Below are 26,320 nucleotides of genomic sequence, written 5' to 3' on the forward strand. Positions count from 1 at the left end.
AACCTCCCACATATGCACACGCTGACACCAGTACAGACCAGTGCAATAAGTTTATGGACTTTTTCACCAACAAGGTTATTTCAGTTCGATCCAACTTCTCTGCTACAGGATCATTTTCCTCTAGAATCAGTCCTGCAAATCCATGTAAAACATTTTCTTTCTTCTCATGCATTTCTCAGACAGAGGTGGAGAGGATCATAAAGTGCATGAGAACCTCTACATGCTCATTGGACCCTCTCCCCACACCATTATTAAAATCCAACATTACAGCCATCAGTCCACTGATCACAGAAATCATCAACCAGTCACTCACATCCGGTCAAGTTCCTGCAGCTCTCAAAACTGCAGTTATCCGTCCACATCTGAAAAAGCCGTCACTTGACCCGAAAATTCTGGCTCATTACAGACCCGTTTCAAACCTGCCGTTTTTGTCTAAAGCCCTAGAAAAAGTGGTTGCAGCCCAACTTCACAATCATCTTCAAATCCATAACATATATGAAACATTTCAGTCTGGTTTTCGAGCAGCACACAGTACGGAGACAGCTTTGGTACGCGTCATGAATGACCTACTTATCACTGCAGACCAGGGCTCACCATCTCTCCTTCTCCTTCTGGACCTGTCGGCCGCCTTTGACACCGTGGATCACAACATCTTGCTCCATCGTCTTAAGTCTGTGGTTGGCCTCTCAGGGACCACACTAAGCTGGTTCCAGTCATATCTCGCTGGCAGGCTGGAGTATGTGGCTTTAGGACAGTCCCAATCATCACCCCACACGGTCAGTTGTGGAGTGCCACAAGGGTCCGTTCTTGGTCCAACCCTTTTCACTATCTACTTACTACCTCTTGGTCACATCATTCATAAACATAAAGTTTCATTCCACTGTTACGCAGATGATACACAATTATACATAAAAATGGACTCCTCACTCCCCTCAGCGCTGACGTCGGCACTTCAGGTTTGCCTGGAGGAGATAGGGGCATGGTTATCTGATAACTTTCTTCAATTAAATAGCAGCAAAACTGAAGCCATTCTGATTGGTACCCCTCACCAAACCCAGTCCTCCTCCCTCAGCAGTATATCAATTTTTGGCCATCACATTGCTCTGTCAACCTCTGTTACAAACCTCGGAGTCAGACTTGACTCAAATCTCACATTGGACACCCACATCCGTCACCTCTGTAAGGTCTCCTTTCTCCACCTTAAAAATATCGCCAAACTCCGTCCTTCCCTCTCCCAACCGGATGCGGAGAGATTGATCCATGCCTTTGTCTCCTCCAGGTTGGACTACTGTAATGCCCTCCTTGTCGGGATCCCTGGCAGAAGCCTGCAAAAGCTCCAGCATATTCAGAACTGCGCTGCCCGGGTCCTGACGAGGAGGCGCAAATATGACCATATCACACCTTGCCTGAAATTACTACACTGGTTGCCCATTCAACACAGAATTCAGTACAAAATCTGTCTCCTCACCCATCAGTGCATACATGGAACTGCCCCTGCCTACCTCAGTGAACTCCTCATTCCACACACCACAACACGTAACCTCCGCTCCTCTACCTCTACCTACTGCCTGTACCAACCAAGGACTAAACTCTCCTCCATGGGAGATAGGGCCTTTCAGGCAGTCGCCCCACGGCTCTGGAATGCCCTCCCAGAGTCCCTAAGGGCTCCACAAACCGTGGAGGTTTTCAAGAAGGGTCTACAGACATTTTTATTTAAACAGGCCTTTTAACTCCCATGTTTTTGATTTTAATTTTGTGGTGTTTTATTGTAATTTATTGTGTGGTTTTCGGACTGTTTTTTTTTTTTTTTTTACCTCTTGTAAACTGTACAACTGTAGCACTTTGAGATTTCGCTGAAATGTAAAGTGCATTATAAATAAAATGTATTATTATTATTATTATTATTATTATTAAGACTTTCGTTCAACTTCGGAAAACAACCAGTGAGGTTCATTCGACTCACAATAGTTACATCCATGTGATCGGCCTCTTACAACAAATGCACTGCGGAAGTTTCATCAAGATCAGTTAATGTATGCTGAAGTTATAACACACTTCCTGTGTCCCTTATTCGCCATAAATTTGTTTCCTCGCCAAGGCCAAACCGTTCGAGATATCAAAAATCCGTCCGCAATTTATCATCCACAATGTCTTGTCTTCATACACACAGAGTTTGGTGGCAATCAGATGAATTCTCTAGGAGGAGGATTTATATATATATATATATATATATATATATATATATATATATATATAAAAGACAGAAAATATTACTTGTCTTACCTTATTCTGATTTTATGATACACTCAAAATATTCCACAACATTGATTAACCCGCAGTGTTAATTTCGTTAACGAAAACTATGACGAAAAATGTTCGTTGACGACCTTTTTTTCCCTGACTAAGACGAGACGATGAGAGACGACACCCACGTCACTAAACGATTACTGTGACTATAACAACACATGCATTATTGTTGACGAAAAAAGACGAGACTGAAATGTGTTTACATTTTTTTAACCTTGACCAAAACCACTTGTTTGAGTCAAATAAAGGAGACGACAACACATTGACTGTTTTTACGAGCGTTTAGGCATATGGTTGCCAGATTTTAATAATTTAAATGCCCAGTCAGAGCTTTTCTGTTAAAAAAACACGTTTTCTACCCGGTTTTTTCAATAGTATCTGGCAACCATGCGCTTGCGCGCTCCCTATCTACACTGCTGAAGTAGCGCGGAATCCGCGGATGATCTGAAAACACAAAGCTGGAGTTTAACGATCTTCATTTGAGATTTTGTACTTAAATTGAATTGTCATTTAGTCCGTCTGTGTTCTGCCACGAGCCGCGCTGTTTGTACGACTTGATCCGCGATCAAAATGCAGGCTGACATCCAACAGTGTTTTTAATGTTGATCATATACGAACAAAAATGCAATGTTTCCTGAATATCCACATGATTTCAAATGTGACATTGATTTTATACAACAGTTCAACAAACAGAAGGGTATTAACTTAAGTGATGTAGCCTACTACATTTAAAACAGTATTGTCAGTAGGCTTATTGCTCTATTTTACAACGAAAGCCATAGCAGAACTGCAGCACAGCGGTGATTCATGAACGAATCTGTGGCTTTGAACGAATCGTGAGATTCAGTGACCCGTTCATAAATATAGCAACTTGCTTCGCTACTGAATGAATGAATGACTCCATAAAAGTATCACTTCGTTTTTACCATCATTGCATATTTATTGAACATTGTTTAATTTAAAGCATTATTTATTTCATAAAGGTACTTATAAAGGTAAAAATTGAACTGGAAAAATCGATTAAAGGGGGCAAATATTGTCCCTTAATGGAAAAGGCGTGACTAGTCTAAGTGGGAGAGAGAGGGGGTACTGCACTCTAAAAACCACTGAACCACTAAACTAAGGAAAATGGTTAGGGCCTATGTAGAATTTCACAAGTGCTACTGCTAAAGAGTGCAGTGTCAATACAGCCTGTTACCTTCATTTAAATTTCTCATAAGCTGAATTGAATTGGCCTAGAGAGAAAAAAATATATTGACTTTTTTTGTCTAAAGACTAGCCTACATATAAATAGCTACCAAAATGAATGTCGGTAACTGCAGTTTGACTAAAAGTAATGACTAAAAGTTGACAAAAATGCAATGACTTTTCGTCAACTAAAACTAGACTAAAACTATGAAAGACAAAATGACTAAAATGTGACTAAGACCAATAAGCATTTTTGTCTGAAGATGAAGACTAAGACTAAATCAAAAATGGCTGTCAAAATTAACACTGTTTACCCGTTGATTAACCGATGGTAAAATATTCTCACCGCAACATACCTAGAATATTTTTATATAGATACAATAGGCCTACCTGATTTTGAACACAAAAGGGCAGTATAGCACTAAGAATGACATGATTTATTTATTTTTTGGACTAAAAAAACATTCTGGCTGTTTTTAAACTTAAACAATTATTAAATAGAAAAAAAGGGTTTCCATTTTTGACATTACTTTAATCCCTCGCCATAGCAAAACCGTTTGAGATATGTATTATTTGTTCACAATTTAGCATCTTTAATGTATTTTCAACATGTTGAAAAAGTTTGGTGGGAATAAAATAAGCCACTTAAGAGTAGTGGGTAAAAATTCAGAGGCTGATTTTGCAAAGAAATCCACATTCAAACCAAAATATCTGACTTCCTGTTGGTCGGAGCTAATGACTGTAAATTAGAAAGTTGTCCGGCTCGATGAGACCAATATACATATTGATTTTTAAAACTGTAGGTAAAACTAACCCCCCCCCCACACACTTTTGTCAAAAGCATTTTGAAAGTGACACACTTCCTGCTGCCAGTTGGTGGCGCTATAACTTTGACTCACAATACTTGCATCCATCTGATCGGCCTCTTACCACGAACACAATGCTGAAGTTTCATCAAGATCAGTTAATGTATGCAGAAGTTATACCACTTGGTGTTTCTCTTTTCTCGCCATAAATTTGTTTCCTCGCCACGGCCAAACCGTTCGAAATATCAAAAATGCTTCCGCAATTTAGCATCCTCAATGTCTTTACTTCATACACACCGAGTTTGGTGGCGATTGAATTCTCTAGGAGGAGTGTTTCAAATTCCACAGCAAGCGTTCTCCAAACAACCCATAATAGCTGACTTCCTGTTGGGCTGACGTATAACTTAAGAGTGCGAAAGTTGTTCGGCCCGATGAGATCTATATGTGTACCGAGTTTCATATTAATTCATTCAAGCTAGTTTGATCTATGGACCAAGCTTTCGGACCCCATTCAAGGGGGCGCTGTTGAGCCTCCCTGCCACGCCCGGGTACCAGCTTCAGCCCAGCCCTGATGGCCGCAGGTTCTGACCTGTGTGCAAAGTTTTAAGAGTTTTCGAGCACATTAAGGGCCCCAAAAGCCCCTGAAACCTTGAAAAACAATTATAAAAGCAAATTTCTCCTAACAGACAAATCCCCCACACCCCACACAGACACAGATACAGAGAGAGAGAGAGAATTCTCCAAAACAACACATTCAAACCAAAATATCTGACTTCCTGTTGCTCGGAGCTAATAACTGTAAATTAGAAAGTTGTCCGGCTCGATGAGAACAATATACATACCGATTTTTGTGATTCTAGGAAAAACTAAGCCCCCATTTTTGACTAAAGGTGGCGCTACTGAGTCCCTCACCACGCCCATTTCTGAAACTTTGCACGTCTACTGGATAATAAGTGTGATGTGTCTGTCGAGTTTCATGCAATTTCAAGTATGTTAAGAGTCTCAAAAGCATCAAAAAACAATATGAAAGTTTGATTCGTTGCCACGACAACAGTATTTAAGATATCAATAATCCTTTAACAGGCCTACATCTGCCGTGTGTCTGCATTATACACATAAAGTTTGAAGCAAATCGGGTACAAATAAGAGGGTGATTTCAAAGCATTTTGAAAGTGACACACTTCCTGCTGCCAGTTGGTGGCGCTATAACTTTGACTCACAATAGTCAGATCCATGTAATCGGCCTCTTACAACAAACACACTGCGGAAGTTTCATCAAGATCAGTTCATGTATGCTGAAGTTATAATACACTTCCTGTGTCCCTTTAAATTCGTTTCCTCGCCACGGCCAAACCGTTCGAGATATCAAAAATCTGTCCGCAATTTAGCATCCTCAGTGTCTTGACTTCATGCTGACCGAGATTGGAGGCGCTGTTGAGCCCCCCCTGCCACGCCCGGGTACCAGCTTCAGCCCGGCCCTGATGGCCGCGGGTTCTGACATGTGTGCAAAGTTTCAAGAGTTTTTGAGCATGTTATGGACCCCAAAAGTGCCTGAATAGGGAGGAATTCATTGAAAACGCTCGCTCTGCTCCGCACCATTATCAATGTCCGTGCGGACGAACATATTTTACTTTCGTTTTTAAGTTAGCAATATATTTTTATATAGATACAATAGGCCTACCTGATTTTGAACACAAGAGGGCAGTATAGCCCTATGTATGACTTGATTTTTTTTACTAATAGGCTACTGTTTTTAAACTTAAACATAATTCTTAAATTGAATAAAAGAATAAAATGGGTTTAGCTGTGATATTTGTATACTTTATATAGAAATAAATGGTGTATAATTACATTTTTAGAATATATGAGGCTTTTAGTGTTTCCTTTTTTGACATTACTTTAGTCCCTCACCATAGCAAAACGGTTTGAGATATTTATTATCCGTTCACAATTTATCATCTTTAATGTATTTGCATCATGTTGAAAAAGTTTGGTGGGAATAAAATAAACCACTTAAGAGGAGTGGGTAAAAAAAAGTTTTTTTTTTAAGTCAGTTATTTATATATTTTGCTGTAGTGTGTCAGTAGGAAATATCAGTTTACTTTCCAAACATTCTTTTTTGCCATTAATTGTAATAATCCAGTGAGATTTCTGTATGCACAAAGGAGTCTGACAACAGCCGGTATGATCTGATCTCACCATCATCGAGTCCGTCTGTGATTACATGAAGAAACAGAAAAAACAGAGACAGACTAAATCCAGAAGAACTGCGGGAACGTCTCCAAGATGCTTGAAGAAACCTTCCTGCAAAGCTACAGTACAGTGAAAAGTACTGGCACTTGTGTTAAAATGCTGTAAAGTGAGAATGCTTTCAAAAATAAAATCACAAATTGAATTTATTTATGATTTAACTTCTATTAACTAATTCAAATCAATATATGGTGTAACGACCCTTTACGTTTAACCCCCAGAGGTCGACGGTATCGCCGGCGATACCAGCTCGCTTTTTTTTTATCAGTGTAAAAGAAACTCAGAAATACTCTGTTGACTTTGATTTTCCATTGGAGTTTCATACATCAATCGTTTCTGTTAAATGTGTATTATTTTTGTGTATACTCACAATAAAAAGAAAGTGTGGTGCTTTTTGCCAAATAAAGAAAAATAAACACGAAGCGAGTTCTGCCTTCTCTCTGTCAGTGTAGTCCATTCTGAAACGCGTCCGAAAATGAATCATAACTCAGCGAATACTTCTCACACAGGCATGTGAGTTATGTCTTTATGAAGCTTGAAATCTCTTCTTTTAAATGAATTTATATAAAAAACAAATGTTTTCAACTCATGTAATCCGTTTGAAAGCAAGGAGAGGTACCGTTTTTCCTTCTGCCTCATTATCTCTATAATCAGCTGCGGCCGCCCCGCCCCCGGCGCGATTCACATGTAAATAGTTTAGGAGATCTAGTATGCATCGCATACGCCCCCCGATCAATGCCATAAAAACACAGTTTCTATCAGACTTACTGATAGTTCATCGCGTTTTGAGTATGGCACGCTTCTCCGGTAATAAAGACGCCATTCAGATGATTCTGGACAGCGAGGAAGAATGCACGATACCGGGTTGTTTCCTCAGAGGAAGATTGTAACAGACGACGAACGGCAGCATTTTGAAGAGCGAATTCCGCCGAGGACACAATTTCGGAGTAAGTTTTACTTAAAAGTCTTTTGAGGAAAAAAAACAATATTACGTGACAGTTCTCCATTATGGACGCGAGCGCTCTAAGCACTAAAAGACTTTCAAACATTCACAGAGACCTCAAAACAGAAAGTACAAATCCTTTCTTTAAAACGAATTTCGTTTTGTATCAATTGTATCTTAATTTTAATAATTTTTTCATTAACAAATTTCCTGGATTTAAAGTAAATATAGGCTAGCAATCACAACATAAGGACTGAACAGGAGATCATCATGAACCAGACCGTAGCCTACTTGCTTCACATGTCTAAAAAAAATTAAAATATATTTATAGAAAGCTGGTTCTAAACAAAACCATCCAAAACAAAAAAACTATGTAACCTAATAAATGTGCATTTCTCCGGTGCATTCACTAGCCTACTGCGAAGATCGCGAGTCAATAACCTATGTCAACTTCATCTTTGCCAGAAGTTAAATTTACGTAATGTATTAAATGGCAAATTAACAATATGCACTAATATTTCATGAAAACAACGTTACAGTCAGGCGAAATATGAAAGACAACATTTTGTTTAGTAGATTTGGGTACAGTTTTTACTGTAGAATATACTGCCACGTCAAATAAGCTTTTGTTTAGCAATTTCTATATATAAAATAGCCTACTATTTTTGTCAAAAATAAAGTCATCAACTAAGGTGTTAGCTGTTCCAATGTTGGCTATATTCAAAGTAATGAATACATACAGATAAAATGTAGGCCTATAATCTTTTCTTTTTTTTTTACAAAGAAAGAGTACACTTGAAATATTGTTGAAATTGTAATTATTGTTGTTGTAACCTTTTTAATAAAATAGCAAAACATATTTACAAGATAGATGTAAGCAAAATCTTAAATGGTCAATATAAGTCTTCTTCTAAATATATATTTTGTCCTTGCATTGTGGCTCAGTCAGTTTCACACCTGAATGCATGGCTCATTATTATGCAGAGTGGGTGGGACATTGTATTTCTCAGGTGTAAACCACTCCTCGTTCACGCCCCCCTCGCATACTGGCTTTCCAAGCAAAACCTGTTTTACATCAATTTAAATCAATGTATGGTTTTATGTGAACGATAAAGCAAGACTATTTTCACATAATTTTGAAGAAAAAACTATAGGCGACCACATCCATTAGTCAAAAGTCTTATTGCCACATATTTAGTATGTGTTTTGTGGCCTTATTTCTGTAACTTTCATTTTTATTTTTTCCAATAACCACGCATAAACATTATTCTCTTAAAAATTCAAACATATACATGCATGTTGATCAGATATTTTGGTAGCCCTGTTTGTGCTATATAGAGTGAATTTACACCTTTGCCATTAACATGTTTATAAATAACTGAAAAAAGCACAAATGTCAGAGCATGTCAGAACACCTCCAGGGCCCAGAAAACAGCTCAGACTCCAGAGGGTTAAAACGCAAGTTGTCCGGCTTGATGAGAACAATATACATACCGAGTTTTGTTACTGTAGATAAAAATAACCCCCCACTTTTGTCAAAAGGTGGTGCTACTGAGCCCCTCACCACACCCATTTCTGAAACTTTGCACATGTCTACTGGCTAATAAATGTGATGTGTCGAGCATGTTAAGGGCCCCAAAAGTGTCCGAAAGGTTGACAGAAAAATAATAATAAAGAATCCTAAGGAAAACAATAGGGCCTTCGCCCTTTCAGGGCTTGGGCCCTAATAACATCAGTTATAACAGTTATTATAAATTGTAATAATATTTAACAATATAACCGTTTTTACAGTATTTTTGATCAAATAAATGCAGCCTTCGTGAGCAGAAGAGTCTTATTTAAAGAACTTTAAAACTGACCCCATAAAATAAAATAGCATTTGCTACCTCTCTATATCAGATCCCAAGACAATTAATTAGTAAAAAACATTAGAAATAGTTATTTAAAATAGGACATGTGACCTATTGAGAGAGGACTATGACAATTTTCTACAAAAAACTTCAAGTTCAGGTAGACATGCTTACCATGCTTGTCACAGTTTATTGGCGGGGTTGGGGCTCGGGTTCGGGTTCCCGGTATCTCCTGCCCCTTACTGTCCACACACCAGTAGTAACCTGTGGACGGCCAGCACTGCTGAGGCTTGTACTGACCCTCCTCATCACACTGAGGGATGAAGGCTCCGACTCTCACCAGAGTAACATTGTCTCTTTGCTGCTCACACTGGGTCTTGGGACGACCTTCAAGGTAAACATACCAGAGATTATAGAATTTACTTGGAGGGTTAGTTCTCCAAAAAATTTAAATTCTGTCATCAATAAGTCACCTTCATGTTGTTCCAAAACTCATAAGACTTTCGTTCAACTTCGGAACAACCAATGAGGTTCATTCGACTCACAATAGTTACATCCATGTGATCGGCTTCTTACAACAAATGCACTGCGGAAGTTTCATCAAGATCAGTTAATGTACGCTGAAGTTATAACACACTTCCTGTGTCCCTTATTCACCATAAATTGGTTTCCTCGCCGTCCGCAAATTTATCATTCATAATGTCTTGTCTTCATGCACACCGAGTTTGGTGGCGATCAGATGAATTCTCTAGGAGGAGTATTTCAAATTCAAGAGGATGCATTTTTCAAACAACCCATAATAGCCGACTTCCTGTTGGGTGGAGCTAATAACATAGAGTGCGGAAGTTGCTCGCCCCAATGACATCTATATGTGTACTGAGTTTCATATTATTACATGCAAGTGTGTTTGATTTATGGACAAGTGTTCGGATCCTGTTTCAGGGGGCGCTGTCGAGCCCCCCCTTCCATGCCCGGGTACCAGCTTCAGCCCGGCCCTGATGGCCACGGGTTCTGACCCGTGTGCAAAGATTCAAGAGTTTTCGAGCATGTTAAGGGCCCCAAAAGTGCCCGAGAAGTGAAAAAAAATCATATAGAAAATATAAAAAATATAGCTGCGAGCAGCGATTACAGGCCCAAGCCGGTGGCACCGCAACCCCGGTGCCTTTAGTTACCTCAAAGCACCGGGGTGGCGGTGCTGCCGGCTTTGGCTCTTCATCGCTGCTAGCAGCTATATATATATTAATATTATATTATATTAATAGCTATATATATTATAATATTACTTGACTCAACTTATTCTGAATTTTTTATACACTCAAAATATTCCACAACAAATCTTCTAAATTTAATGTAAAAATAAAAACGAAAGTAAGCAGTGTTGGGCTCACGTAACCCTCTCATTAGAATCAAAATGTTTCAACATTTGCGATGTATTTGGATGCTAAACTATTCTTTATTATAGGCTTTGTACTTCACTCGTGTTCCAATATCGACAGAAAAAAATCATCCTCTTCACACGCGCAAAAATGTGCTTGAAAACTTCACAGTGGAGCAGTGCTTACTATGAATGGTACAAATTGTACTACTGACTATTTAAACAGAGCAGGGTCATTTTTATATGTTAGGTTGACTATTTTATTATATTTTATTAGGGCTATAATGAACAGGCTGAGATGTCAAGATTGCAATGCTGGAATGTGTGTGTGGCGCAGGCGCGTTGCTAGGGTGTTCTGGGTGGTTGTTAGGCAGTTGCTAGAGTGTTGCTAGGGTGTTGTAAGGTATTTTGGGTGGTTGCTAGGGTGTTCTGGGTGGTTGTTAGGCAGTTGCTAGAGTGTTTTGAGTGGTTGCTAAGGTCTTTTGGGCGGTTGCTAGGGTATTTTGTGTGGTTGCTAGGGTGTTCTGGGTGGTTGCTAGGGTGTTCTGAGTGGGTTGCTATGGTGTTGCTAGGGTGTTCTAAGGTATTTTGGGTAGCTGCTAGGGTGTTCTGGGTGGTTGTTAGGCAGTTGCTAGGGTGTTTTGAGTGGTTGCTATGGTGTTTCAAAGGGTGTCCTAAGGTATTTTGGGTGGCTGCTAGGGTGTTCTGGGTGGTTGTTAAGCAGTTGCTAGGGTGTTTGTAATGTGGTTGCTATGGTGTTACTAGGGTTTCCTAAGGTATTTTGGGTGGTTGCTAGGGTGTTCTGAGTGGTTGCTATGGTGTTGCTATGGTGTTCTATGGTATTTTGGGTGGTTGCTAGGGTGTTCTGGGTGGTTGCTATGGTGTTGCTATGGTGTTCTAAGGTATTTTGGGTGGTTGGTAGGGTGTTCTGGGTGGTTGTTAGGCAGTTTCTAGGGTGTTCTGAGTGGTTGCTATGGTGTTGCTAGGGTGTTCTAAGGTATTTTGGGTGGTTGCTAGGGTGTTCTGTGAGGTTGCTAGGTGGTTGCTAGGGTGTTCTGGGTGGTTGCTATGGTGTTGCTAGGTGGTTGCTAAGGTATTCAGGGCGGTTGATATGGTGTTACTAGGGTGGTTGGTAGTTGTCACAGATGGTTACTATGGAGTTTTTATAGAGTTCTTAGCATGATCTTGGCATGATTTAGCACTTAACTAATCACTATTAGCATGTAGCTATTCACTGCTAGCATGTGTAGCATGTTGGAAGTGCTGTTTGCTAGCATGAGTCAAAAGAGCCAAACCTCATCTCTATACGATGTTCTGATACAGAAATATAGGTCTTGCTAAATGGTTGCTAGGGTACTCAAGTTTGGTTGCTATGGAGTTGCTTGGGAGCCGGGAGCATTAAACTTAAGAAGTTTAAAGTGGTTTGAAGTTTAAAGTAATTTAAAGTAGTTTGAAGTTTATGATAGATAGATAAATAAGTTAGATAGATACACACACACACACACACACACACAAACACACACACTACCTCGCTCACACACTCACTCAGACATACACACACACACACTCAGAGTTTGTATAAATGAGAGTGTATAAATTGATGAGTTTATAAGTGTACGAGTTTTTGAGTTTAGAGTTTATGGGCCCTATTTTAACGATCTGAAACGCAAGTGTCAAAGCGCAAAGCGCAAGTAACTTTGTGGGCGGGTCTTGGCGCTGTTGCTATTTTCCCGGCGGGATAAATGACACTTGCGCCCGGCGCAAATCTAAAATGAGTTGGTCTGAAGTAGCTTCATTATTCATAGGTGTGGTTTGGGCGTAACGTGAAATAAACCAATCAGAGCGTCATCTCACATTCCCTTTAAGAGCAGGCGCGCTTGTTCTAAAGCGGATTCCTATTATAACGGCGGATTTGCCAGGCGCGCGCCAGGAGCGGTTCACAGCCAAGGAGAGCAACGCTCGTCAGGGACGTTGGGGATGGAGAAACACACCCAAATTAACTTAGGTTAAAAAGGCGTATGATAATTTGGGTAAATGTGTAAGCTAGATGTATGCTTTTATAATAAATTATCTATCTATCTATCTATCTATCTATCTATCTATCTATCTATCTATCTATCTATCTATCTATCTATCTATCTATCTATCTATCGTAATAATGTATGATTTGCAAAAATGAAAACTGCTGCTTCTGTGTAGATGAGAGAATCAAAGTGTATGCGCGTTGTGCTCACGCTACATTGATTATGGCCAAGCATGCGCCCATAAAATATCATATGAATAACATGCGCAACGGGCCACTGACTTTAAACAATTTTTTCCTGGTTAGTGGCGCAATTGTTTTCTAAACCTGCAAAATAGCATGAAGGAACGTTTGCGCCGGGACACGCCTGCTTTTTTGCGCTGAACCGCCCAGGGAGCGCAAGTTCATTCCCTAGTTTAGCGACGTGCTTCTGTGGAGGGAAAAGCGCGCTTTGCGTGGGTGCAAAATAGGAATGATACATGCGTCGCTGTACAAAGTCAATTGCGCTGGGTGCAAGATAGGGCCCTATAAGTTTAAATGAGTTTAGAGTTCAGAGTTTATTAATTTATGAGTTTAAGCGTTCATTAGTCTATGAATTCATGAGTTTATTAGTTAATTAGTTATTAAATTTAAGTTAATTAGTTTATAAGTGTATGAGTTTAGAGTTAATTAGTTTAAATGAGTCTCATTGGCTAATATAGTATATAGAACGGCTGTTTGGTTTAGTCTTCAAGGTATTTAGATTTGAATTTTTGTTGGTTGGTGAGTTTGAATCATGATTTGAATTTTTTTAGAACTCCCCAATGCAAGTCAATGGGAGTTTTTCCGAGTTTTGATCGTCATTTTTAGGAAAACGGTAAGTCCGATCAGTCTGAAAAGATAAAGCAATTAACTTCAGATCAGTTTGAGTGTCTGAGCCGAGTTTGGAGTATGTAGAGTTAAAGCTCTAGGACGAGTTTGAGTCAACAATTTTTAACAGAATAATAATAATAATAATAATAATAATAACTAGATTAAAAAGTTCGTCGAGACAAACTTTAAGTTGGCTTGAGAAAGCCGGACCAGAAAGTTTAAAGAAGTTTAAAATAGTTTGGAGTTTAAATTAGTTTAAAGTTTAAAGTAGTTTAAAGTTTAAATTAGTTTGAAGTATAAAGTAGTTTAAAGTTTAAATTAGTTTGAAGTTTAAAGTAGTTTAAAGTTTAAAGTAGTTTAAAGTTTAAATTAGTTTGAAGTGTAAATTAGCTTAAAGTTTAAATTAGTTTGAAGTTTAAATTAGTTTAAATTTCAAATTTGTTTAAAGTTTAAATTAGTTTGAAGTTTAAAGTAGTTTAAAGTTTAAATTAGGTAGTTTAAAGTTAAAAAGTTGTTGGGGGTTTTCTAGTGGGTTGCTAAGGTGTTCTCGGTGGTTGCTAGGCAGTTCCTAGGGTGTTCTGGGTGGTTGCTATGCTGTTGCTAAGCGGTTGCTAGGGTATTTTGGGTGGTTGCTAGGGTGTTCTGGGTGGTTGCTAAGGTCTTTTTGGGTGGTTGCTAGACGGTTGCTAGGGTGTTCTAGGTGGTTGCTATGGTGTTGCTAGACGGTTGCTAAGGTATTTTGGGTGGTTGCTAGGCGGTTGCTAGGGTGTTCTGGGTGGTTGCTATGGTGTTGCTAGGCGGTTGCTAAGGTATTTTGGGTGGTTGCTAGGATGTTGCTAGGCGGTTGCTAGGGTGTTCTGGGTTGTTGCTAGGCGGTTGCTAGGCGGTTGCTAGGCGGTTGCTAGGGTGTTCTGGGTGGTTGCTAGGCGGTTGCTAGGGTGTTCTGGGTGGTTGCTATGGTGTTGCTAGGTGGTTGCTAGGGTATTCTGGGTGGTTGCTAGGCGGTTGCTAGGCGGTTGCTAGGGTGTTCTGGGTGGTTGCTATGGTGTTGCTATGGTGTTGCTAGGGTATTATGGGTGGTTGCTAGGCGGTTGCTAGGGTGTTCTGGGTGGTTGCTATGGTGTTGCTAGGCGGTTGCTAAGGTATTCAGGGCGGTTGATTAACTTAAGAAGTTTAAAGTGGTTTGAAGTTTAAAGTAGTTTACGAGTTTTGAGTTTACAAGTTTACAAGTTTAAATGAGTTTAGAGTGTATGTGTGTGTGTGTGTGTGTGTGTGTGTGTGTTCACACACACACACACACACTCAGAGTTTATGAGTTTAGAGTTTATAAGTCTATAAATTGATGAGTTTATAAGTGTAAGAGTTTTTGAGTTTAGAGTTTATAAGTTTTAAATGAGTTTAGAGTTTATAAGTTTAAATGAGTTTAGACTTTATAAGTTTAAATGAGTTTAAGAGTTCAGAGTTTATTAATTTATGAGTTAAAGAGTTCATAAGTCTATGAATTCATGAGTTTATAAGTTAATTAGTTTATAAGTGTATGAGTTTAGAGTTTATTAGTTTAAATGAGTCTCATTGGCTATATAGAAAGGCAGTTTGGTTTAGTCTTCAAGGTATTTAGATTTGAATTTTCGTCGGTTGGTGAGTTTGAATCTGGATTTGAATTTTTTAGAACTCTCCAATGTAAGTCAATGGGAGTTTTTCCGAGTTTTGATCGGCATTTTTAGGAAAACCGTAAGTCCGATCAGTCTAAAAAGATATAGCAACTAACTTCAGAACAGTTTGAAGGTCTGAGCCGAGTTTGGAGTATGTAGAGTTAAAGCTCTAGGACGAGTTTGAGTCAACAGTTTTTAACAGAAGAATAATAATAATAACTAGATTAAAAAGTTCGTCGAGACAAACTTTAAGTTGGCTTGAGAAAGCCGGACCAGAAAGTTTAAAGAAGTTTAAAATAGTTTGGAGTTTAAATTAGTTTAAAGTTTAAAGTAGTTTAAAGTTTAAATTAGTTTGAAGTTTAAAGTAGTTTAAAGTTTAAATTAGTTTAAAGTTTAAAGTAGTTTAAAGTTTAAATTAGTTTGAAGTTTAAATTAGTTTAAAGTTTAAATTAGTTTGAAGTTTAAAGTAGTTTAAAGTTTAAATTAGGTAGTTTAAAGTTAAAAAGTTGTTGGGGGTTTTCTAGTGGGTTGCTAAGGTGTTCTCGGTGGTTGCTAGGCGGTTGCTAGGGTGTTCTGGGTGGTTGCTATTGTGTTGCTAGATGGTTGCTAAGGTATTTTGGGTGGTTGCTAGGTGGTTGCTAGGGTGTTCTGGGTGGTTGCTATGGTGTTGCTAGGCAGATGCTAAGGTATTTTGGGTGGTTGCTAGGCGGTTTCTAGGGTGTTCTGGGTGGTTGCTAGGGTGTTGCTAAGCGGTTGCTAGGGTATTTTGGGTGGTTGCTAGGGTGTTGCTAGGCGGTTGCTAGGGTGTTCTGGGTGGTTGCTAGGGTGTTGCTAAGCGGTTGCTAGGGTATTTTGGGTGGTTGCTAGGCGGTTGCTAGGGTGTTCTGGGTGGTTGCTAAGGTATTTTGGGTGGTTGCTAGGCGGTTGCTAGGGTGTTCTGGGTGGTTGCTATGGTGTTGATAGGCGGTTGCTAAGGTATTTTGGGTGGTTGCTAGGGTGTTGCTAGGCGGTTGCTAGGGTGTTCTGGGTGGTTGCTATGGTGTTGCTAGGCGGTTGCTAGGGTATTCTGGGTGGTTGCTAGGCGGTTGCTAGGGTGTTCTGGGTGGTTGCTAGGCGGTTGCTATGGTATTTTGGGTGGTTGCTAGGGTGTTCTGGGTGGTTGCTAGGGTGTTCTGGGTGGTTGCTAGGCGGTTGCTAGGGTGTTTTAGTGGTTGCTATGGTGTTGCTAGGCGGTTGCTAGGGTGTTCTGGGTGGTTGCTAGGGTGTTGCTAGGCGGTTGTTAGGGTATTCTGGGTGGTTGCTAGGCGGTTGCTAGGGTGTTCTGGGTGGTTGCTATGCTGTTGCTAGACGGTTGCTAGGGTATTCTGGGTGGTTGCTAAGTGGTTGCTAGGGTGTTCTGGGTGGTTGCTATGGTGTTGCTAGGCGGTTGCTAAGGTATTCTGGGTGGTTGCTAGGCAGTTGCTAGGGTGTTCTGGGTGGTTGCTATGGTGTTGCTAGGCGGTTGCTAGGGTATTCTGGGTGGTTGCTAGGCGGTTGCTAGGCGGTTGCTAGGGTGTTCTGGGTGGTTGCTAGGCGGTTGCTATGGTATTTTGGGTGGTTGCTAGGGTGTTCTGGGTGGTTGCTAGGGTGTTCTGGGTGGTTGCTAGGTGGTTGCTAGGGTGTTTTAGTGGTTGCTATGGTGTTGCTAGGCGGTTGCTAGGGTGTTCTGGGTGGTTGCTAGGGTGTTGCTAGGCGGTTGCTAGGGTATTCTGGGTGGTTGCTAGGCGGTTGCTAGGGTGTTCTGGGTGGTTGCTATGCTGTTGCTAGACGGTTGCTAGAGTATTCTGGGTGGTTGCTAAGTGGTTGCTAGGGTGTTTTGGGTGGTTGCTAGGCGGTTGCTAGGGTGTTCTGGGTGGTTGCTATGGTGTTGCTAGGCGGTTGCTAAGGTATTCTGGGTGGTTGCTAGGCAGTTGCTAGGGTGTTCTGAGTGGTTGCTATGCTGTTGCTAAGGTATTCTGGGTGGTTGCTAGGCGGTTGCTAGGGTGTTCTGGGGGGTTGCTATGGTGTTTCTAGGCGGTTGCTAGGGTATTCTGGGTGGTTGCTAGGCGGTTGCTAGGGTGTTCTGGGTGGTTGCTATGGTGTTGCTAGGCGGTTGCTAGGGTGTTCTGGGTGGTTGCTATGATGTTGCTAGGCGGTTGCTAAGGTATTCTGGGCGGTTGCTAGGCAGTTGCTAGGGTGTTCTGGGCGGTTGCTATGGTGTTGCTAGGTGGTTGGTAGTTGTCACAGATGGTTACTATGGAGTTTTTATAGAGTCCTTAGCATGATCTTGGTATGATTTAGCACTTAACTAAATGATATTAGCATGTAGCTATTCACTGCTAGCATGTGTAGCATGTTGGAAGTGCTGTTTGCTAGCATGAGTCAAAAGAGCCAAACCTCATCTCTATACGATGTTCTGATACTGAGATATAGGTCTTGCAAAACGGTTGCTAGGGTACTCAAGTTTGGTTGCTATGGAGTTGCTTGGGAGCTTGAAGCTTTAAACTTAAGAAGTTTAAAGTGGTTTGAAGTTTAAAGTAGTTTACGAGTTTTGAGTTTACAAGTTTAAATGAGTTTAGAGTTTAAGTTTAAATGAGTTTAGTGTGTGTGTGTGTGTGTGTGTGTGTTCACACACACACACACACACACACACACACACACACTCAGAGCTTATGAGTTTAGAGTTTATAAGTGTATAAATTGATGAGTTTATAAGTGTTAGAGTTTTTGAGTTTAGAGTTTATAAGTTTTAAATGAGTTTAGAGTTTATAAGTTTTAATGAGTTTAGAGTTTATAAGTTTAAATGAGTTTAAGAGTTTAAGAGTTCAGAGTTTATTAATTTATGAGTTAAAGAGTTAATAAGTCTATGAATTCATGAGTTTATAAGTTAATTAGTTTATAAGTGTATGAGTTTAGAGTTTATTAGTTTAAATTAGTCTCATTGGCTAATATAGTATATAGAACGGCAGTTTGGTTTAGTCTTCAAGGTGTTTAGATTTGAATTTTCGTCGGTTGGTGAGTTTGAATGTAAATTTGAATTTTTTAGAACTCCCCAATGTAAGTCAATGGGAGTTTTTCCGAGTTTTGATCGGCATTTTTAGGAAAACCGTAAGTCCGATCAGTCTAAAAAGATATAGCAACTAACTTCAGAACAGTTTGAAGGTCTGAGCCGAGTTTGGAGTATGTAGAGTTAAAGCTCTAGGACGAGTTTGAGTCAACAGTTTTTCACAGAAGAATAATAATAACTAGAATGTACATTTCCTGAAGAAAATGTGAAATGGTGCTTGCAGTGGCAAAACTCTCCACTCGGTTGCTAGGGTGTTGTACATGATTGCATACGAGCCAACAACCATGTCTGTACGATGTTGTGGAGCTGAAATATGGCTTCTATATGTTGCAATAAGGTTGCTAGGTGGCTCTAAATGGTTGCTAGGGTGTGAATACACAGTTACCATGGTGATATTTACAGACTGTTTTACAACTGAAACTAATGAGCCAACCCCCATCTCTATACAATATTCTGATGCAGAGATGTAGGTCTTGTAAAATGGTTGCTAGGGTACTCTGTTTGGTTGCTATGGAGTTGCTTGGCAGCTGCTGATGATGAAACTGCAAAGGCTTCTTGTCAGTATGAATGATATAAACCAACTCCCATCTCTATACGATGTTCTGATGCAGAGATATACGTTTTGCTAAACGGTTGCTAGGGTACTCTGTTTGGTTGCTAGGGAGTAGCGTGGCAGCTGCCAATCATGAAACTCCAAAGGCTGCTTGTCAGTATGAATGATATAATCCAACTCTCATGCCTCTGCGACATACAGAATGGAAGATATCCCTCTTTGGATATTGGTTGCTAGGGTACTCTGTTTGGTTGCTAGGGAGTGGCTTGTCAGCTGCCAATCATGAAACTCCAAAGGCTGCTTGTCAGTATGAATGATATAAACCAACTCCCATGCCTCTGCGACATTCAGAATGGAAGATATGCCTCTTTGGGTTTTGGTTGCTAGGGTACTCTGTTTGGTTGCTATGGAGTTACTTGGCAGCTGCCAATGATGCAATTCCAAAGGCTTCTTGTCACTATGAATGATATAAACCAACTCCCATGCCTCTGTGACATTCAGAATGGAAGATATCCCTCTTTGGATTTTGGTTGCTAGGATACTGTGTTTGGTTGCTAGGGAGTGGCTTGGCAGCTGCCACTGATGAAACTGCAAAGGCTTCTTGTCATTATGAATTATATAAACCAACTCCCATGCCTCTGTGACATTCAGAATGGAAGATATCCCTCTTTGTATTTTGGTTGCTAGGGTACTCTGTTGGTTGCTAGGGAGTGGCTTGGCAGCTGCCAATCATGAAACTTCAAAGGCTGCTTGTCAGTATGAATGATATAAACCAACTCCAATCTCTATACGATGTTCTGATACAGAGATATTCGTTTTGCTAAACGGTTGCTAGGGTACTCTGTTTGGTTGCTAGGGAGTGGCTTGGCAGTTGTCAATGATGCAATTCCAAAGGCTTCTTGTCACTATGAATGATATAAACCATCTCCCATTTCTCTGTGACATTCAGAATGGCAGATATCCCTCTTTGGATTTTGGTTGCTAAGGTACTCTGTTTGGTTGCTATAGAGTGGCTTGGCAGATGCCAATTATGAAACTGCAAAAGCTTCTTGTCACTATGAATGATATAAACCAACTCCCATGCCTCTGCGACATACAGAATGGAAGATATCCCTCTTTGGATATTGGTTGCTAGGGTACTCTGTTTGGTTGCTAGGGAGTGGCTTGTCAGCTGCCAATCATGAAACTCCAAAGGCTGCTTGTCAGTATGAATGATATAAACCAACTCCCATGCCTCTGCGACATTCAGAATGGAAGATATGCCTCTTTGGGTTTTGGTTGCTAGGGTACTCTGTTTGGTTGCTATGGAGTTACTTGGCAGCTGCCAATGATGCAATTCCAAAGGCTTCTTGTCACTATGAATGATATAAACCAACTCCCATGCCTCTGTGACATTCAGAATGGAAGATATCCCTCTTTGGATTTTGGTTGCTAGGATACTCTGTCTGGTTGCTAGGGAGTGGCTTGGCAGCTGCCACTGATGAAACTGCAAAGGCTTCTTGTCATTATGAATTATATAAACCAACTCCCATGCCTCTGTGACATTCAGAATGGAAGATATCCCTCTTTGTATTTTGGTTGCTAGGGTACTCTGTTGGTTGCTAGGGAGTGGCTTGGTAGCTGCCAATCATGAAACTTCAAAGGCTGCTTGTCAGTATGAATGATATAAACCAACTCCAATCTCTATACGATGTTCTGATACAGAGATATTCGTTTTGCTAAACGGTTGCTAGGGTACTCTGTTTGGTTGCTAGGGAGTGGCTTGGCAGTTGTCAATGATGCAATTCCAAAGGCTTCTTGTCACTATGAATGATATAAACCATCTCCCATTTCTCTGTGACATTCAGAATGGCAGATATCCCTCTTTGGATTTTGGTTGCTAAGGTACTCTGTTTGGTTGCTATAGAGTGGCTTGGCAGATGCCAATTATGAAACTGCAAAAGCTTCTTGTCACTATGAATGATATAAACCAACTCCCATGCCTCTGTGATATTCATAATGGAAGATATCCCTCTTTGGATTTTGGTTGCTAAGGTGTTCGACAATGGTTGCTAGGGAGGGGCTAAGAAGTGTTGAGGTGATTCATGATTGGCTGTTTGCTGCCACGAGTCAAATGAGACCACCCCCATGTTTCTATGACAATTCAGTCTGGAGATATCTCTTTGAACTCTTTCAATGGAAGTCTATGGAACTTGTTGCTAAGGGGCTCTAAATGGTTGCTAGGGCGTGGCTTGATAGCTTCACAATGATCCTGAGAGACTGATTGGTCGTCTGAGTAAAATGAGCTCGCCCCCTTGTCTCTATGACACTGTGATCAGGAGCTATGTTCAATACAAAATCCCTATGCAATTTACCATATTAGGAAAAGCATGTGAGTTTCACAGGATGTTCCTTCCCCATAGTAAGTCAATGGGGCAACTTTGGGCAGCTTCTGCCCCCCAGGGCTACAACTTTTACCCCATTGTGAGGTATGTTCTTACAGAGCCTGTCAGCCTCTTCAAATGTGGCAAATCACAAGTTTATGTGAAATCCTCGCTCTGAGCTAGGAGTCGTCAAAGTTTGTCGCAATGTTAAGTCTATGGGACTTTTTTGGCCGCTTTTTCGCCCCTGGGGCAAACATCGCACCCCCGATCGCTTATAAAAGTCATAGCACACCTCTCCTCAATGAGCCGGTCGATTTGACACCTCACTCAGGGGTCTGAGACAAACGGTGCGGGACGAGTTACGCGCCAAACTTTGTCCAGAATAAAAATAAGAATAATAACTAGAATGTACATTTCCTGAAGAAAATGTGAAATGGTGCTTGCAGTGGCAAAACTCGCCACTCGGTTGATAGAATGTGGTACATGATTGCATACGAGCCAACAAACATGTCTGTACGATGTTCTGGTGCTGAGATAAGGCTTATTCGTGTTGTTCAGGTGGTTGCTAGGGTGTTGCTAGGGTATTCTGGGGGGTTGCTATGGTGTTGCTAGGCGGTTGCTAGGGTATTATGGGTGGTTGCTAGGGTATTATTGGTGGTTGCTAGGGCGTTGCTAGGCAGTTGCTAGGGTATTCTGGGTGGTTGCTATGGTGTTGCTAGGCGGTTGCTAGGGTATTCTGGGTGGTTGCTAGGGTATTATTGGTGGTTGCTAGGGCGTTGCTAGGCAGTTGCTAGGGTATTCTGGGGGGTTGCTATGGTGTTGCTAGGCGGTTGCTAGGGTATTCTGGGTGGTTGCTAGGGCGTTGCTAGGCAGTTGCTAGGGTTTTCTGGGTGGTTGCTATGGCGTTGCTAGGCAGTTTCTAGGGTGTTCTGGGTGGTTGCTAGGGCGTTACTAGGGTATTCTGGTGGGTTGCTATGGCGTTGCTAGGCGGTTGCTAGGGTATTCTGGGTGGTTGCTAGGGCGTTGCTAGGGTATTCTGGGTGGTTGCTAGGGCGTTTCTAGGCAGTTGCTAGGGTATTCTGGGGGGTTGCTATGGTGTTGCTAGGCGGTTGCTAGGGTATTCTGGGTAGTTGCTAGGGTGTTCTGGGTGGTTGCTATGGCGTTGCTAGGCAGTTGCTAGGGTGTTCTGGGTGGTTGCTATGGTGTTGCTAGGCGGTTGCTAGGGTGTTGCTAGGCAGTTGCTAGGGTATTCTGGGTGTTTGCTATGGTGTTGCTAGGCGGTTGCTAGGGTATTCTGGGTGGTTGCTAGGCGGTTGCTAGGGTATTCTTGGTGGTTGCTAGGGCGTTGCTAGGCAGTTGCTAGGGTATTCTGGGTGGTTGCTAGGGCGTTGCTAGGCAGTTGCTAGGGTGTTCTGGGTGGTTGCTATGGTGTTGCTAGATGGTTAGTAGGGTATTTTAGGTGGTTGCTAGGGAGTTGCTATGCAGTTGCTAGGGTGTTCAGGGTGGTTGCTAAGGTATTATGGGTGGTTACTATGGTGTTACTAAGTGGTTGGTAGTTGTCACAGATGATTACTATTGGAGTTCTTAGCATTTTCTTGGCATGATTAGCACTTACCTAATTGCTATTAGCATGTAGCTATTCACAGCTAGCATGTGTAGCATGTTGGAATTCCTCTTTGCTAGCATGAGTCAAAAGAGCCAAGCCCCATCTCTATACGATGTTCTGATGCAGAGAAATAGATCTTGCAAAATGGTTGCTAAGGTACTTTGTTTGGTTGCTAGGGAGTGGCTTGGCAGCTGCCAATCATGAAACTCTAAAGGCTGCTTGTCAGTATGAATGATATAAACCAACTTCCATTCCTCTGTGACATTCAGAATGAAAGATATCCCTCTATGGATTTTGGTTGCTAAGGTGCTTGACAATGGTTGCTAGGACGGGGCTAGCAAGTGTTGTGGTGTCTCATGAATGGCTGTTTGCTGCCCTGAGTCAAACTTGTCTTAACCCCATCTCTTTATGATGTTCTGATGCAGAGATACAGGTCTTGTAAAATGGTTGCTAGGGTACTCTGTTTGGTTGCTATGGAGTTGCTTGGCAGCTGCCAATGATGAAACTGCAAAGGCTGCTTGTCACTATGAATGATATAAACCAACTCCCATGCCTCTGTGACATTCAGAATGGAAGATATCCCTCTTTGGATTTTGGTTGCTAAGGTGCTCGACAATGGTTGCTAGGGAGGGGCTAGGAAGTGTTGAGGTGATTCATGATTGGCTGTTTGCTGCCCCGAGTCAACTGAGACCACCCCCATGTTTCTATGACAATTCAGTCCAGAGATATCCCTTTGATCTCTTTCAATGTAAGTCTATGGGACTTGTTGCTAAGGGGCTCTAAATGGTTGCTAGGGCGTGGCTTGATAGCTTCACAATGATCCTTAGAGACTGATTGGCCGTCTGAGTAAAATGAGCCCGCCCCCTTGTCTCTCTGACACTGTGATCCAGAGCTACGTTCAATACAAAATCCCTATGCAATTTACCATAGTAGGAAAAGCATGTGTGTTTCACGGGACATTCCTTCCCCATAGTAAGTCAATGGGGCAACTTTGGGACGCTCCTGCCCCCCAGGGGTGCAACTTTTACCCCATTGTGAGGTATGTTCTTACAGAGCCTGTCAGCCTCTTCAAATGTGGCAAATCACACGTTTCTGCGAAATCCTCGCTCAGAGCTACGTGTGGTCAAAGTTCGTCGCAATGTTAAGTCAATGGGACTTTTTTGGCCGCTTTTTCGCCCCTGGGGCGAACACCGCACCCCCGATCACTTATAAAAGTCATAGCACACCTCTCCTTAATGAGCCGGTCGATTTGACACCTCACTCAGGGGTCTGAGACAAACGGTGCGGGGCGAGTTTCGCGCCAAACTTTGTCCAGAATAATAATAAGAAGAATAATAAGTATGCAAGAGAACACTAATGATGCCTTGCTTTCAGCAAGCACCATTAATAAGTATGCAAGAGAACACTAATGATGCCTTGCTTTCAGCAAGCACCATTAATAACTAGATTAAAAAGTTCGTCGAGACAAACTTTAAGTTGGCTTGAGAAAGCCGGACCAGAAAGTTTGAAGAAGCTTAAAGTAGTTTGGAGTTTATAGTAGTTTAAAGTTTAAATTAGTCTAAAGTTTAAATCAGTTTGAAGTTTAAAGTAGTTTAAAGTTTAAATTAGTTTAAAGTTTAAATTAGTTTAAAGTTTAAATTAGTTTGAAGTTTAAAGTAGTTTAAAGTTTAAATTAGTCTAAAGTTTAAAGTAGTTTGAAGTTTAAAATAGTTTGAAGTTTAAAGTAGTTTAAAGTTTAAATTAGTTTAAAGTTTAAAGTAGTTTGAAGTTTAATTTAGTTTAAAGTTTAAAGTAGTTTGAAGTTTAATTTAGTTTAAAGTTTAAAGTAGTTTGAAGTTTAATTTAGTTTAAATTAATTAGGGTGTTCTGGGTGGTTGATATGGTGTTGCTAGGCGGTTGCTAGGGTATTCTGGGTGGTTGCTAGGCGGTTGCTAGGGTGTTCTGGGTGGTTGCTATGGTGTTGCTAGGCGGTTGCTAAGGTATTCTGGGTGGTTGCTAGGCGGTTGCTAGGGTGTTCTGGGTGGTTGCTAGGCGGTTGCTAGGGTGTTCTGGGTGGTTGCTATGGTGTTGCTAGGCGGTTGCTAGGGTATTCTGGGTGGTTGCTAGGCGGTTGCTAGGGAGTTCTGGGTGGTTGCTATGCTGTTGCTAGGCGGTTGCTAGGGTATTCTGGGTGGTTGCTAGGCGGTTGCTAGGGTGTTTTGGGTGGTTGCTATGCTGTTGCTAGGGTGTTCTGGGTGGTAGCTATGGTGTTGCTAAGCGGTTGCTAGGGTGTTCTGGGTGGTTGCTATGATGTTGCTAGGCGGTTGCTAGGGTGTTTTGGTGGTCGCTATGGTGTTGCTAGGCGGTTGCTAGGGTGTTTTGGGTGGTTGCTATGCTGTTGCTAGGGTGTTCTGGGTGGTTGCTATGCTGTTGCTAGGGTGTTCTGGGTGGTAGCTATGGTGTTGCTAAGCGGTTGCTAGGGTGTTCTGGGTGGTTGCTATGATGTTGCTAGGCGGTTGCTAGGGTGTTCTGGGTGGTTGCTATGATGTTGCTAGGCGGTTGCTAGGGTATTCTGGGTGGTTGCTAGGGTGTTGCTAGGCGGTTGCTAGGGTATTCTAGGTGGTTGCTAGGATGTTGCTAGGGTGTTTTGGTGGTTGCTAGGGTGTTTTGGTGGTTGCTAGGTTGTTCTGGGTGGTTGCTATGCTGTTGCTAGGCGGTTGCTAGGGTGTTTTGGTGGTTGCTATGCTGTTGCTAGGGTGTTCTGGGTGGTAGCTATGGTGTTGCTAAGCGGTTGCTAGGGTGTTCTGGGTGGTTGCTATGATGTTGCTAGGCGGTTGCTAGGGTATTCTGGGTGGTTGCTAGGGTGTTGCTAGGCGGTTGCTAGGGTATTCTAGGTGGTTGCTAGGATGTTGCTAGGGTGTTTTGGTGGTTGCTAGGGTGTTGCTAGGCGGTTGCTAGGTTGTTCTGGGTGGTTGCTATGCTGTTGCTAGGCGGTTGCTAGGGTGTTTTGGTGGTTGCTATGGTGTTGCTAGGCGGTTGCTAGGGTGTTCTGGGTGGTTGCTATGATGTTGCTAGGTGGTTGCTAGGGTGTTTTGGTGGTTGCTATGGTGTTGCTAGGGTATTCTGGGTGGTTGCTAGGGCGTTGCTAGGCGGTTGCTAGGGTGTTCTGGGCGGTTGCTATGGTGTTACTAGGTGATTGGTAGTTGTCACAGATGGTTACTATGGAGTTTTTATAGTTCTTAGCATGATCTTGGCATGATTTAGCACTCAACTAATCGCTATTAGCATGTAGCTATTCACTGCTAGCATGTGTAGCATGTTGGAAGTGCTGTTTGCTAGCATGAGTCAAAAGAGCCAAACCTCATCTCTATACGATGTTCTGATACAGAGATATAGGTCTTGCAAAACGGTTGCTAGGGTACTCAAGTTTGGTTGCTATGGAGTTGCTTGGGAGCTGGAAGCTTTAAACTTAAGAAGTTTAAAGTGGT

The 26,320-nt window shown here is 41.5% G+C and overlaps 1 protein-coding gene across 2 annotated transcripts in view; it reads right to left on the bottom strand.

Annotated features, from left to right (window-relative positions):
* LOC308700528 (thyroglobulin-like) overlaps positions 1–26,320 on the bottom strand; it is a 467,177-nt gene that overhangs the window by 336,202 nt on the left and 104,655 nt on the right. For both annotated transcript variants that reach the window (XR_014031316.1, XM_081382160.1), the window contains exon 8: positions 9,519–9,731. Coding sequence is in view for 1 of the 2 variants with exons in the window: in XM_081382160.1 (XP_081238286.1) it covers positions 9,519–9,731 (213 nt within the window). In the remaining variant the exon portion in view is untranslated. The remainder of the gene's footprint in view (positions 1–9,518; positions 9,732–26,320) is intronic.

The sequence above is a fragment of the Scardinius erythrophthalmus genome, assembly GCF_964197995.2.
Source record: "Scardinius erythrophthalmus genome assembly, chromosome: 13".
In the NCBI taxonomy this organism is placed as follows: domain Eukaryota; kingdom Metazoa; phylum Chordata; class Actinopteri; order Cypriniformes; family Leuciscidae; genus Scardinius; species Scardinius erythrophthalmus.